At 36.0% G+C, this 15,097-nt stretch overlaps 1 protein-coding gene across 2 annotated transcripts in view; it reads right to left on the bottom strand.

Annotated features, from left to right (window-relative positions):
* Window positions 1-9,036: 9,036 nt before the first annotated feature.
* The window catches only part of slc25a23b (solute carrier family 25 member 23b), a 29,695-nt gene continuing 23,634 nt past the window's right edge, over window positions 9,037-15,097 (bottom strand). For both annotated transcript variants that reach the window (XM_022671864.2, XM_007237900.3), the window contains exons 8-10: window positions 14,739-14,906; window positions 12,532-12,682; window positions 9,037-11,305 (exon numbers count right to left, since the gene is read on the bottom strand). In XM_022671864.2, coding sequence (XP_022527585.1) covers window positions 11,124-11,305; window positions 12,532-12,682; window positions 14,739-14,906 — 501 coding nt within the window. In that variant the 3' untranslated portion in view covers window positions 9,037-11,123. The remainder of the gene's footprint in view (window positions 11,306-12,531; window positions 12,683-14,738; window positions 14,907-15,097) is intronic.

Genomic DNA, 15,097 nt, shown 5'->3' with positions numbered 1-15,097 from the left:
TCACAGACAATAAACAACCTCAGCAGCGCCGCCAGCGGCCAGGAGCGGCTACTGCACCCGCCCCCCAGTTCCATATCCAGCTGGATCCCACTCCCCAGCTCTTACCAGCTACAGGATTCAAAATATTTATGGTCACTTCACAGAGTACAGGTGTACAGGTGAGTGGAAAACTTTGGTGCAGGTTCCCACTAGTATGCAGAAAAATGTATTAACATAGTAGATTGATAAAATAAAATTTTAGAAATATACAGTTAACTTTACAGTATACACAATACACACAATAATTACACTAAAGACATATGGTATTGCACTGTAGATATATGTTAATATGACTGGATATATAAAAAAGTATACAATCCTGATATCTGAGTGTGTGTGTGTGTATGGAAGTGCAGAGATGGTCCAGTATGTGACAGAGTAATTATGAGTAAAGAGCAGGTACAAAATGAGTGTGGGAAGTGCAGGTTGCAGGACGCTGTATGTGGGATAAGTGGTGCAGTCCGAGAGGTACAGTGTGAAGTAAAGTGAAGTAAGGTTCAGGGTGCAACAGTTTGTATGGGTGTCAGTGGGGTAGGTTGGGCAGAACACTGTTCTACTGGCTGTTCCACAGCCTGGCCGCCTGGGGGAAGAAGCGGTCTCGGAATCGGCTGGTTCTGGTCTTCAAGCTTCTGAGCCTTCTTCCACTCGGCAGCTGTGAGAACAGGCAGTGGCTTGGGTGGAAGGGGTCCTTCATGATCCTTCTTGATTTCCTCAGATAGTGGTTGGTGTATAAATCCAGAAGGTTTGGGAGCTGAACCTCACACTACAGGAATTTCTGCTCTAGAGCAGTACAGTTCCTCTAACAGGCTGTGGTGGTGCTGCCCGTCAGGATGCTTTCCACGGTGCAGGTGTAGATAGTCCTGAGTAGTTCTGGGCGGTATGACTAAAAATATCGGTATTTTATCAGTATTTTGCTAGATTCTGATGGTTTCACGGTATATTACAGTATTTGTTTAATTACAATTTTTTATTTCTTTTTTTGCATGACTGGGCTTTAATATATGGTTGTTGCTTACTCAACTGTTAGGAGTACATATCATATTAAACATTAAGGCTCTAAATTAAGACTTTGATTATTATTGGGTTTAGTTTGTCCCACAAAATTACACAATATATATGAAGAAATCAGACTTCATTAGCGGAAAAACAGTGGAAGAATACAAACAACAGACCTTAAAAAGAGCTACGCCCACAATTTTAACAGCTTCTTTTACAAACTGAAATACTGAAATACTAAAACAGCTCCATAAACACTATAAATGAACCTAAGTTTTTTTCCCAAAGCTTTATTGCACAGGTAAAACACAAGTTTAATATACATTTGCAGTGTGTTATTATTGACGCCATTAGAGACAGTACAGTATTTAAGCAGCAGTTTTTCGGTTTGTCACAGTTTTCTTGGTTCTCCAGTTAGTAAATACATTCAGTTCAGTGTGCATTAGCATTATACTTTAAGCTACAGTATTAATATATTTAAAATGGCTATAGTTACACTTATTGTAAGCAGCAGAAGCTGTAGGAGTTCTGTTCTCATGTTTCTTCAGGCAGGACTGGATTTTTTACATTGAAATAAAACAAGTGAAATTTATATATTGAAAAATTCAAGTGCTTAATTCAGAGGCAAAACAATCACATGCAATAATTAAAAACAAAATAATTCAGTGCTAAAATTCAAATGTTTTTAAATTTCAAAAGGAGGAGAGTCAGTGTACTGGTGGGGGGAAGCTAATGCTGATGTTAAAACCAGACAAACCAAGTCTCCCTGAAGCTGCGGGAGTCTCCCGCATTTCGGTAGTGGCTCCCTGATGCCCGCGAGGGTTAACCTCCCTGAAATCAACTTTTGCAACTTGGGATGTCTGTAAAACTAATATGGATATACAGAGATTTTTCTAAAAGAAAGGTAACGGAGCTAACCATGCAAACTGTGATGAGATAGCTGGTTAAAAAGACTCGTCTCCGAATTAAAACACACAGATTAAACCCACTGTGTGCTAACTAAAATACAGCTTGTTAGCAGAGTCTAACAAGCAGAGCTTGTTAGCGTAACTCTGAAATTAGATAGATAGGGACTCAAGGTTTAAGAAAAAATAAACTATATGTAATGTTCAGCTTGCCCGGATGTACCTGATCAGCTTGAAACTGTTTCATTTCCAAATTGTGTATATTAATTTAGGAATGCAGGATTACTGTAAACTAGAATGAATGTAAAAAATAGTTAGCTAAAAGCTGGATGTTGTGGAAAGCCAGAATTTAGTACAATACTTTATGTTGGTAGTTTAAAGCAGTTTCTTAACCCTAACCACTGCCCCTAAAATTGTGTATTTTCCACCTAATCCAACTGATGAGCTAATAAACAATCAATTACTGTGTTTACCTGTTAAAATCTCTTAGCCCATAAATATGGACCATAAATCAATCATTATGTATATCCAGCAGTGTATTAGACACATCATTTGGCCGAGGGCCACATTGGCATATTGGCTGTCCTCTGAGGGCCAGATGTAAGTTATAAATGTAATAAAATGTAACCAAATGTAATATAAAATGAATGTAATTACTCCTTAATGTTAAATAACTCTCAATATATTATTTATTCAATCAAATATTACAGTTGCATGGAAAAAAATTTTTTTTGCTCTATTAACATAAATCCTTTTAATTTGTCATGTCATGAAATCCAAAAACTCCATCAATCAAGAACCAAACTATTCAAGTGAATAGAAATGACATCAAGCTATATTAACTTTGATCAAAACGTTTGATACTGAAATAAGGCTTAATAAATATAAAATCAAAAATTGTGAGCTGAATGTTAAGAACATGTGACAGATTTAGCATTTCCTCAGATTTAGCAGTTCCTCATCCAACCACTAGTCGAAGCTGCAGCAGCAGCAGCACAAGCCCGCAGTCTTTACTCAGTCAGAGCTACAGCCCAGCCACGGGCTACAGGCAAAGCTGAGCCAGTCTGGAGCGTTTTTAAAATTTCTTCTGGCACATTTCCCAAACTGTGTCGACACTGTGTTGAAACTATGTTGATGTATCACTTAATGGCGACATCTGCTGGACTGAGAAAGTCATTGCAAGCAACTATGCGAGGAACTGCATCGATCACGTGGTTTTCCTTAAAATGATACGCGGTCCGACACAGGGGTTCGCCTTGTTTGCTCGGTGCATGCGCCGAGGTTTCAGTGTCGTCAGACGCATCGCTACCAAACGATACAGGAAGTGTATCGGTCACGTGGTTTTCCTTAACTTGATACGCGCACCGACACGGGGTTTCGCCTTGACAGCTCGGCGCAGGTGCCGAGGTTTCAGGGTCATAAGACCCATCACCATTTTTTACCCCACTAACCGGATAATACAGCTCTATACAGTTCATCTTTCAGCCCAAGCAGCTAACAGCAGCAGTTTAGAGCAGCCATCCCGGAGTCACTGCTGGGATTACATTATAAACAGGTCAGTTAGCGCGCTGCTAACCTCAGGATGTTTATAACTACGGAGTTTAGTGGACACAACACGGCTGCAAGGTTAGACTGTTGAAGGCTACTGAAGACTATTAAAGGCTATTGGAGGTTATTGAAAGGGTTATTGGGGGCAGAAATCAGTAAAGGCTGGTTAGATAAGTGATTCACGTCCTCGTCCCTCGCTGCGGTGAAACTGCGACTAGCGCTGTCACAGTGATGTTTATTAACATCATTAAAACAGATTTTGTCAGGTATTGTCTTATAAATATTTACACATAACGTATATCTCTTCTAAAAAGCGTTTATTTTGGTCAGTAACACTCTTCGTAACACAAACGGCATACCGGTCTTTCGCCTTGAAGCACAGCCGTCCGTCTGCATCAACTTTTCTTTTTGTGGACATTATGGGATAAACATTTATATGTCTCAATTCCACTTCCCTCCGGCAGGGTTTCCACATCAATGACTACACTGCCGTGTAGTGGCAGTAAGCCGTAACTTCGCGGGTAATACAATCGACAAGCATTGTGGGAAATGTAGTTTTTGGTCAAAGAACGCTTCTGACCTATTTATTATAGACACTAAGATCTTACAAGCTCTCGCGGGCCGGGCCTTGTGTTTGACACATGTGCTCTAGAATATGCAGGACAGTGGGAATATGTAGTAGAATATGTAAGAACAGGTTTGAGAAACACTGATCTAACCTGACTTCTGTTCATTTGTTGTTCACAGTGAGACCACATGTCCTGAGTAAATAGAGAGATTCCAGGCAAATCTAAATGTTTTTTTTTTCTGAAATCTAACATTTATATTAACTTCAGCCAAAAATCTCTATGAAATGTAAAGTTACATTCTTTTTCGAAAAAGACAACCATCGTAAGAAGTTCCTCTAGTAGAAAAAATTAAAAGCGCAGGACCCGATGCTAAGTTTTTTTTTTTAAGTGGAAAAAATGTAAATATATAACAGAATTGACATAATAATAATAATAACCAAATCTGTTATATTATTTTAAATATTAGGTGACAACTGATCTGGGGTGGGTTTCCCGAAAACGATCAATCTTAGCGAATAACGAACAAACTAACGAATGACGTGAGTAAAGAACGAGCCAGTTCTGCGAGTGTTTCCCAAAGAGCTTCACAAAGCGAAAATTAACGAACGAGGTTAAAGAACATTTTGTTTGTTGACTCCTCCCCTGAAACATAGAAATGTGTTGTAATCAACAACATTATACATATTCTGAAATTTAAGTTACAAAAGGATGTGCTTTGGCATTAATAAAATTTTACTAAAGATACATATGGCTAAATAAATAATCAAAAATCATTAAATGTTGTATTAATAGATTGTTTAATGTTTTAAAATAGATTGTAGCATTAATATAGTTCATTTTGTTTATTAATTTAGTTATTATGTATGTTCCTTGTAAGTATTATTTAACTTTCGGGAAACCCACCCCAGTTTTTGCCATATGTATATAATTCAGACGTTTCACGCATATTTTTTTCTAACAACAGTGTAACAAAAATTTAATGTGGAGTAACATGTTTAGGTTGTAAAGTAACCTTTACTTGGATGTAACTAATAATAAACAGAATACAGAAAAAAATATTATTTGTGATTAAAAGTAATTCCACAAATGTTGTTCTAAGACACTATAGGGTGGGCTTTGGCTCATATATAACCAGTGCCACATTCATTACATGGCAACAGTACCACATTTATTACTGCACTCTGAGATTGAAATGGGTGCCAGGAAGGAAGCCGATCAGGAGAGGAGCTTCACACGTGCGGGAGAGATCTTCTAATGGCCTTTTATTAACAGTATAATAATGATAACTGTGCATTTTTATCCTGTGGTATAATGAAAAACTGGTTACTGCTGCAATCCTATACCTGCTTTTCTACCACCTCTGAAGTGGCTCCCTTTTTTTTAACTCCTACCTAAATACAGTTTCTGATTGATTCAGCCTTTGAGGAGGACTATAATGGTTTCCAGCTTGCATTGGGAAAAAAACATTTCTAAAACTGTGCCTCTGTGTGAGCCTAGCTTCTTATATTTCTCTCATTCTACAACCAGGATCAACATATAGCAGCACAACCAAGCAGCCATGAGCAAGAACAGCAGCCAGTAACAACATAGTGAGATGAACAGATGTAAGGTGTTCACATTCATTACTCTGTAGGTAGAAGTATAGATACTAGGGTTTAAATTAAAAATAGTATCAACTGCTTTTTTACTCAAGTGTAAAAAGTATTTATAACCAAAGTAGTACTTTTGTTCTTTATAACAAATATAAGTACTCTATATAAGTATTTTGTTTTAGATAATAAAAAGATTGTGCCATTGTTTTATAGTATAAAACTAACTGATGATGTTATACACCCCTGACTATTTATAGATTCATTATATGTTTAAATGTATGCATCCACTCCAACACACCTCAGAGGTGTTGGAATGAACATTTAAAAAAATATATATTTTAGGAATGACAGAATTTCCACTGCCACTATGAGCGGGAGGTCGCAGGTTCGAACCCCCGCTCATGCAGCTTTGCCATCAGGCTGCTGGCGTTAGAGGGAGCAAAATTGGCCCTGCTTCCTCTGGGTGGGTAGATGGCGCTCTCTCCCCACATCACTCCTAGGATGATGTCTGCAGCACAGGGCGTCTGTGAGCTGATGTACCGGAGCCGAGCCGCTGCGCTTTCCTCCAAGCGCGCTGGCTGCTCAGTAATGCTGCATCAGCAGCAGCTCGAAAAGAAGCGGTGGCTGGCTTCACACGTATCGGAGGAAACATGTGCTAGTCTTCACCCTCCTGGTGTGTTGTGGCATTACTAGTGATAGGGGGAGTCCTAATGAGTGGGTTGGGTAATTGGCTGTGTAAATTGGGGAGAAAAATGGGAAAAATTAGAAATAAAATTATAAAAAAAAAAGGAATGACAGAATTTCATTGGTCAATAGCTGAGAATGCTTTTTTTCTCTATGTTTTAAAAATATTGGTAAGAACCTTTTTTACCTGTATTTTTGTCACGTCTATACATTTTTGTTATTTGGACAAATTATACATTTTCACAAATTATAATACATTTCCTAATTTATTTGAACATTTGAGTGCTACTTTTAATTATTTTTTAAATCACTCACTTGATTTAATTAAACTATTTTTTGTCTATGTTTTGGTAGAGTCTAAATTCTGGATGTTTGAGTCATTTAGAAAAAAAAAATAAAGTAATAAACCCTTATAAATAAACCCCTCTCTAGCTTTTATTAATCTGACCCTTTAATAAGCCTGCAGGGTCTCACTTTCTAAGTGACGTTCTTTTTTTTCTCTCCTGCTGCTGATGCATAGCACAGAAAAGACGGCCGTCGGGTTCTTTAAACATTTACCAGTGAATAGAACTCTTGTAAATCATTAATTGGTTGGTGGATTGGGATTTGTTCATTATAGAAAGGCCCAAAAGAAAACGTATAAAAATCAGTAATTCCCCAGTGTGACCTTGCCATGGCTGACACAGTCATTAGCTTATACAGATGGAATAAAAATCATGAAATAACAGTTGTAAAAGAAGAAATTACCCTCTACATTCAATCTGAAAGGGTTGAGCATGGATAGGTCAACTGTGGTACAAATGCTGTACATAACTGTGCAGAACTTTATCTTAAAAAAGGGAAGAAAAATGCAGAAAAAAAAATAAAATCTAAATCCTCCATCATAAGATGACATTCACTTGGCTTTGATATTGTATGTTGTTTAGTTATTATACAAATACAAATTCAAAAGCAAGGCAGTATATTAATTAAAAGCCAATAGAATCTGACTTTAACACTGATAGCATGCATTTGGCTCTTAAACAGAGAACCTATTGAAGCGCCTTATAGAACCACAAGGCACCTACTGTCATTCATTAATTTCAGCATAACAAAGACACTGGATTGCCGATCATATATAAGTATGCATTTTATCAAAAATGACATTCATCTGTATTCAGGCATTTAAAAAACTTCAATATGTACATATATTACAACCAAGTGTACACTGATCAGCCACAACATCACAATACTGTTGTTAGGACCCCTTAAACTCGTTTCAATAAGACCTCTGCAGGTGTTCTATGGTATCGGACACCAAGACATTACCAAGTCCAGTAAGTTGTGAGGTGGGGCCTCACTGATCCCATCAATAAGTCTTAAGCATCCTTGACTCTGCCATTAATATAACACATCTTCTTTAAGAACTGACTGTTTTCACTTGCTGCCTGAAATGTAGATCACACCCCTTAACAGGTGTCATTGTATCTACAAAATCAAGGTAGTTCAATTCACCTTTTAGTGATTTTAATGTTATGGCTAATTTGTTTACATGTGGCTTTAATAAAGAGGACTACAGTTAAAATTTCCCAATAACCTGCTTTTGAATATATCCCTTACATGTCCTTAGCTACTAACCACATCCCGCTCAGACCAACACAACCATTCGAAAGTTTGGAGTCAACAATTGTGTAAGAATCATAGTCACATAAATCCTAATGGTGTTTAGTTCAATATTTATAAGCATTTTAAGAACATTAAAAAAAAGTCTTCTGACACACAAAATGCATTTTACACCTATAGTATGCTTGCAAATTATTACAATTGTTTTAACCTTGGTTTAGCTTGACTTTATACAATATAGAATCCAAACCACATGAGCATGTTGTCTCCTCTTATTGGTCAGACCTGTCTGGGGCGGATCAAGAAAGTAAATACAGGAAGAAGGTTCTCTGTTATGGACTAGTCTAGTGCAGTAGTCTGTACAGTGTGCACTAGTGCAGTATTTCCGTTTAGTTTAACATGAAAAAACTATGATGTTTGTTTATAGCTGTAGTAATTATCTGTGCAACAGACCATGTGAAAAACTGGCTATTAGTTTGAATTAAACTTGCAGAGTACAGTTAATAGTTGGGTCGGACTGAGATCACATCATATTCTTACCATGAACATACTGCTCCAGATTGCTCAGGTACTAAATCAAAATTAATTCCGAGCTGACACACTACTGAGAACCACAGTATCAGTAAGTGGGGCTAGTCTGCGGTAAACTGAAACATTGGAGATATGCAAATGATTTGGTCGCTGCGACATTAGAGAAACAGTAAATTTTTAACAGGCTGTTCAATCCGTATATCAGATGTATGGACAAGGTAGTCAACAGTATGTTTTAAAACTTAAACTACGTTTACAGACTATTTGAAACTATATTCTTAAAAAAGCAAAAATAAATCTATTATAGGGCTTTGTGGACATGTCAAATCCGAAAACAACAATAGAGGAGATGTGATTAATTGTGTTAATGTGTGCTTACATACTACACAGTTTACGACTTTACATTTGTGAAACTGTATTGGAAACATTGACTCCAAACCTTTAAATGGTAATAAGGGAATGTTAACCATGTAAGATTACATTCTGGATAGGATTAGAAAAGTAGGTGGTTTAGCAAGCAGATGGCTGTAAATATTCATAATTTTCAGATGTCCATAAAAAATAAAGCCATAAGTCCATAAACCCACACTGCAGAGCTCTAAAAGCTGTTTTAGTATATGCACCTTATAAATGGGCATATGTACAATATATTTAGTATATTAATAGCATCTAGTATGCACAGTATGGAGACATGACATTTTGCATAATAGTAATTATATATTATGTATTATAATTAAATTAAAATAGGAAAACAAAGGTATTCCCTGTATTTACAAGGGATGCACCGAAAAAAAATATTTTTGGCCAAACTGAACCAAATAAAACATTAAGATGCCTATTGAATATCAAACACAAAAACAAGTTTTCATTCATTTTGCCACATGCGTTACATAGCCTAAATAAATGTACATCCTCCTTAAAAAAAAAAAAATTAAACAACTTAAAATTAGAAATGTTGCCACTTTTGGCTGAATAATTGTGTCGCATTATATTCAGAGCATTCCTAGTATATAAGCTTGCTAGTAAATGTAACTAAATCATAATATGATTTCCCAGTGCTGCACCTGCAATATTAAAAAGCTGCCTTGAGACAATAAATGTTACAATATAAGAGCATACAAATAAAACAAAACTGAAAAAGGCAATTATTCCATAATCTGAATAAACTCAACTGAGCATGTGTTATAGTATGGAACGTTAACTTAGTATTAAACACAGTTTGTAAAATTGGGATAAAACTTCATTAAAAATTAAGCACCTCCTGCAGGTCCAACATCAACTACACTGAAACACTGACTACCATTTACATGCTCAGCATTCACCATAATGAGCATCTGCATTATTATACACACAATCCAGTGCAAATATCAATAATTATTCCCTCTATAAAACCCCCTACTCACTTACTGCATTAGTTAGCGGCTCAAGGCAATGACAGTTTAAAGCTAAATACTGTACAGTACCTCTAAAGTGCAAAACCATCAGACATTCAAATTGGTTTATTTACACACTTATTCTATAAATATCTTTAAAACTCACATTGAGACTTATAAAAATATTCCTCTGAACTTGTTAATACAAGTCAAGTCAGTAGTCAGCAGTTTTAGTAAATATATAAATATACAATTAGTAAATACATGTTAAATACACCCTGGTTATTATCATCTAGCTGCCAACTAAAAGGAAAAAAGGAATATGTTCCTAATGTCTCTGTGCGGTCCCCATACTGGTGTAGATGCCAGCATCTACACTGTAAGATAAATAGGCATTTTCCCACACAGAGATTAAGCCTTGCCTTCAACCACACAGCATTTAAAATGAAGATTTTCCTTTGAAAAGAAATACAGTCTAAACCATGGCTTAATCCCTGTCCGGGAAACTGACCTGAAGTGTTTATAATGTATTAACCCTAACAGCCTCAATGGTTAAATCAACTGTGTGAAAAGGAGGCACTGATAATACTGCAAAAAATCTGTATTCACAGTGCGTCTTCAGCTCGGCTGTAGAGTTAAACAAGGATTCAGGTCGTTCACAGCTAATTTCAGATTCAGACATTTACACTGGAATTTAAATTCTTAATATATTATTTTAAATTCAAACGATCAACAGAGTAATTTAAATTAACACATTAACAGATTATTTTAGATTCAGACCAGAATTCAAATAATTAACTCTCTTAGTTTAGGTTCAAAATAAAACTCAAATAAGATTTTAGAATTTAGATTAGTAACTGCTTATTTAGTGTTAAAAATTGATTTGCGTTGTTTATTTAGACTGGAAAGTAATCCATTAGTGCCTTACTTTGAATTGAGATTGGATTTCAGATTATTGGCATTTTACAATGACAGCTTTTTTTATTTGTTAAGGCCAGCTTTTAGAGACAGCGTAACTTAGTAAGCATGTTAAAATGAGGTTAAAACATCATACCACCACCTCTCGATCTGATCAGAATAAAAATAGCCAGGTTTGTATAAAATCTCCAGTGTGTTTTCATGCTTCAGTCATTTCTCCCGTTTCTTCATTGCCTAGAGCTGCAATGTGTATTCTCCATATGGCTCTAGCCGACCTCCTTGGTTCACTCGTCTGTGAAAAGGCATTTAAAGCCTGTCCCATTTTTTCTCCGCTTTTGTTCCACGGTCACTGCATGCTGACTGGCTCTACGAACCCACTCCCAGAGCTTTCTTCATATGTTCATAGACCACATAAGAGATGCTAACAGCAGGAATGACTTTGAGAAAGTTGGGGGCGATGCCCCGGTAAAGGCCTGGGACTCCCTCATGGGACACGATATGCTTAAATTGACCCACCATGGTCAACTTGGGGGCTCCTTCTGTTGAGGCTGGAGAGAAACAAGGACATGGTAGCATCAAACAAATTGTGGTAGCTAACTGTACTCAAATACAGAATCAAAACTATCAGAAGTTTGGACACACCTAATTTTTCTCCTTCTCAGCTTTATTTTTTTAATACATTCTGAATTAATACTGAAGTCATCCAGACTATGAAGGAACACATATGGAATCTTGTAGTAACTTAAAAGTGTTAAACAAACCAAAATACTCTGTGAGCATTTAGATGCTCTTATCTGGGGAGCTGTTAACTTGAGGTTTCTGAGTCTGGTAACTCTGATGAACTTATCCTGTACAACAAAGGTAACTCTTGGTCTTTCTTTTCTGGGGCAGTCCTGATGTGAGCCAGTTTCATCATAACATTTTTGATAGTCTTTGTGACTGCACTTGAGGATACGTTTAAAGTTCCTTCATTTCTTAACATAATTTTTTCTTTTTTATTTAGTTGAGTATTTCTTGCCCTATTATGGATAAGAACATTACTTAAATAGAGCTATTTACTGTATACCTGTAACTCTATCTCTTCACTACTTTACAACTGATGCTCTTAAACACATTAAGAGACAAGAAATTCAAGTAATTAACTCTTGACGAGTTCAGCACAGCTGTTAACTGAAAGCCTGAAGTTCAGGTGACTCTACCTCATAAAACTGACATAACATAAAATCCAGCCAAGATGTGTTAAGCTTAACAGGTGCTACTTTAAAGAATCTAAAATATAAAACATATTCTTGTTTTTTTAACATTTGTTTGTTTACTAAATATTTTTGTCATAGTTTGGATGACGTCAGTATTGATCTACAATGGAAAACATTTTTAAATAATGAAACACCGAATTGAATGTGTGTTCAAACTTTTGACTGGTACTGTATCATCGCGCCCTTGCCTTAAACTGCATCATGATGTTAATACAAGTGATATAGAATTGATTATATGGTTTCCGAAACTCTTTGAAACACTGTTATCTATAAACATCAGCAACAGTAATGTAATGACACATGACACCATGGGCCCTATTTAAATTCGAGACGATAGGGCCCCAAGTGTTTATTAATAATATATGTAATGTTTTTATTAATATTATTTGTCTAAAAACAAATAAGCAACTCCATCTAAGACTTAAAGTTCGATTAATTGGTGGAAAAAGCAACATAGTTATGCAAAACTTCCCTGAATGTTAATTAATATCTTGCATTATACAGTTCCTTAAGCTTACCCTGGGCCTGCATTCGTGTGCGGATGAGAGCTAGAGGGTAACTGGCTAACTGTCCGCAGGTGCTGGACACAGTCCCACAGCCGAGAAGCACCAAAACACCGGGATCTGCAGATCCCATGCAGTATCGCTGCAGCCACGCATTCTTCAGAGTCTGGAGAGAGAGAACCGGGAAGAGAGAAAATAAACAAGTCCATAAATAAAGGTGTCAATATATAACACAGAATTAGGGATGCTACTTTGAATGCTATTTCTCTGAATACATCTCTGTAAATGTTAATTTACTCGTCTGTAACAGAGCAATGACCTAGTAGATGTTAAAAAGTACTAGTCATAAGATACAACTGATGACCCTGTCAAAAATAATAATGTATAATTATCTGTAACAAAAACTCTTTTTATTATAAATATCCTTATTTTTTATGTTATGTTTGTATGTATTACAACCAAAACCCAGTTAATATTTAATCTCAAAAAATGGAAAAAACTGCTCCATAAGGTGAGCATCATTAAAGACACAATAAACATTTAAAATACATCTCATATTATTTGTGATTCAGCATGTTAAAAATGGTCAATTTATGACATGCAGGGTTAATACACGTTTTAACCAATACATTTCCATGATTTTTCCATGCCTTCAGGGCAAATTTTTTTGACCATTCAATTTTTAAAACATCAGAGCAGACATGGACAATAAAAACAAAAATCAACTAAAACTATAATTAAAATTGATATTATTTAGTAGGTCTAAAAGGAATCTGATAAAATGTTGACACACAATCTTTAATAATAAGAAATGTGTGTCAGATCTTCTAGCTCTTGTTAGCTCAAAATAGGTCTTCTCCATGGATAAACTGAAACACAAAGATTCCATGACTTTTCCAAAACTTTCTGGGTATTTTAATTGTTGCAAAACTTATCCAGGCCTAGAAATTGCAATTTTCAAATTTTCTGATTTTTCTGGACCGTACGAAGCCTGGAAATAAAATAAAACTAGACATCTCCAGCAGATACATCATTGTGTGTGATGTCTGGAACTGATAATAGAAAAATAGACGAAAAAAAAAAAAAAATAGAAAAAATGCTGCGAGCATGAATACAAACTCACTAATCCCCTGCAGCAACTGACAGGAGAGAAAATAGATAACCTACAGTTTCCCAGAAACTGTCAAAGACACCTGGCACACACTTACACACACACAAAAACACATGAACACACACACGAACACATACACATTATTGTAGCTGAGTAATCTCCAGATTTAACTGTTTGGATCCTATAGGTCCCCTACAGTATTGGTCTACATCAGTGTGGACAAACATACGGTCTGATAAATGTTTTCCAGGCCCTCCACATAAATCTCCACATGAATCATTCTCAATGGCAATTTATTTGAGTTCAACTGCTTATTTAAGGAATCCAATCTGTCTCCTAATGACACTGACACTGAGCAATAGGCACAAACAGAGAGTCAGGGTAAAACCCATAACACAACCAATCAGAATCTCTATTTCAGCTGTAGGGGGCGGAACAAAAGGTAGTCAAACACAGAGGCAGAACTAATTAGAATCGCTATCTGGGGATGGGACAACAGGGAACAAATTTAGAACCAATCAGAATCTTCATTTTGGGGAGTGAACAGTGTGAGCTCTAATTCAGCCTGTTTTTTTACTAAAGTAATATTAATGCAGTATTCAATTTCTAAATATAAGACAGTATTTTTATTATCACACTGAGATAGGACCTGATGTTCCCTAGATATAATAACTAATACAGGAATCGTTTAGGCAAAAAGACAAAACTGAACATTGATGCTGTTCATGAATAGGTTTATTGGGACATTTTATTACATGATAGTTTAAATAAAAGCTTTAAGTAGAATTGAGTGTTTGTGTTTGGTCAGTGGCCTGCCTGTTCTCTATCGACAAAGTCATATATAATGTCTCTTTTACAAAGCAGATAAAGTAGTCATTAGTCATTTAGTCAGAAACTCTTCTATAGCAGCATACTTCAGCAAAAAATAAAATAAAATAAATTGAATGACTAACGCCTTGTATGTCAGAAGAAAAAAAGTTTTGCGGTAAAAATATGAGAATTGCTTATTTGATGTTTAAATTATTCAAATCAAAAGTGATTACTAAATATAAAAAAAATTAAATGATTACTATGACAAGCGATTCCTCACTTTTAAATGACAGATACACACCTCGTAGACTGCCAGGTCGATGCCAGCATATGGGATGATGCCGAGGGTATTTGGCACATATCCCCTGTAGAATGCCCGAATGCCCTCTTTCCTCAGAATCTGTTGTGCACAGTCCATCATCCCTGAGTACTGACCTGTCTTCCTCAGAGTGAGGCGAGTCTTTAGAACCTACCAGGGGACGAAAGATAATGCAGAAACATTTAGAGAAAAAAACAATCAATAAAAACACTATGACAATTTTTTTATTTTCTACATTTTAATAAAAATGAGTTTTTTTTCTGGCTAAACATTTCATTTTTTTGGCCTGTATATTTCCAAAAGTATTTTTTAAAAGGCTTTGCAAGAGTATTCAAAATACA

This window comes from Astyanax mexicanus, chromosome 19 (genome assembly GCF_023375975.1).
Source record: "Astyanax mexicanus isolate ESR-SI-001 chromosome 19, AstMex3_surface, whole genome shotgun sequence".
Taxonomy (NCBI): Eukaryota; Metazoa; Chordata; class Actinopteri; order Characiformes; family Acestrorhamphidae; genus Astyanax; species Astyanax mexicanus.
Note: the sequence above shows the minus strand (reverse complement) of the source record. Positions and strands in the feature narration are given on the sequence as shown.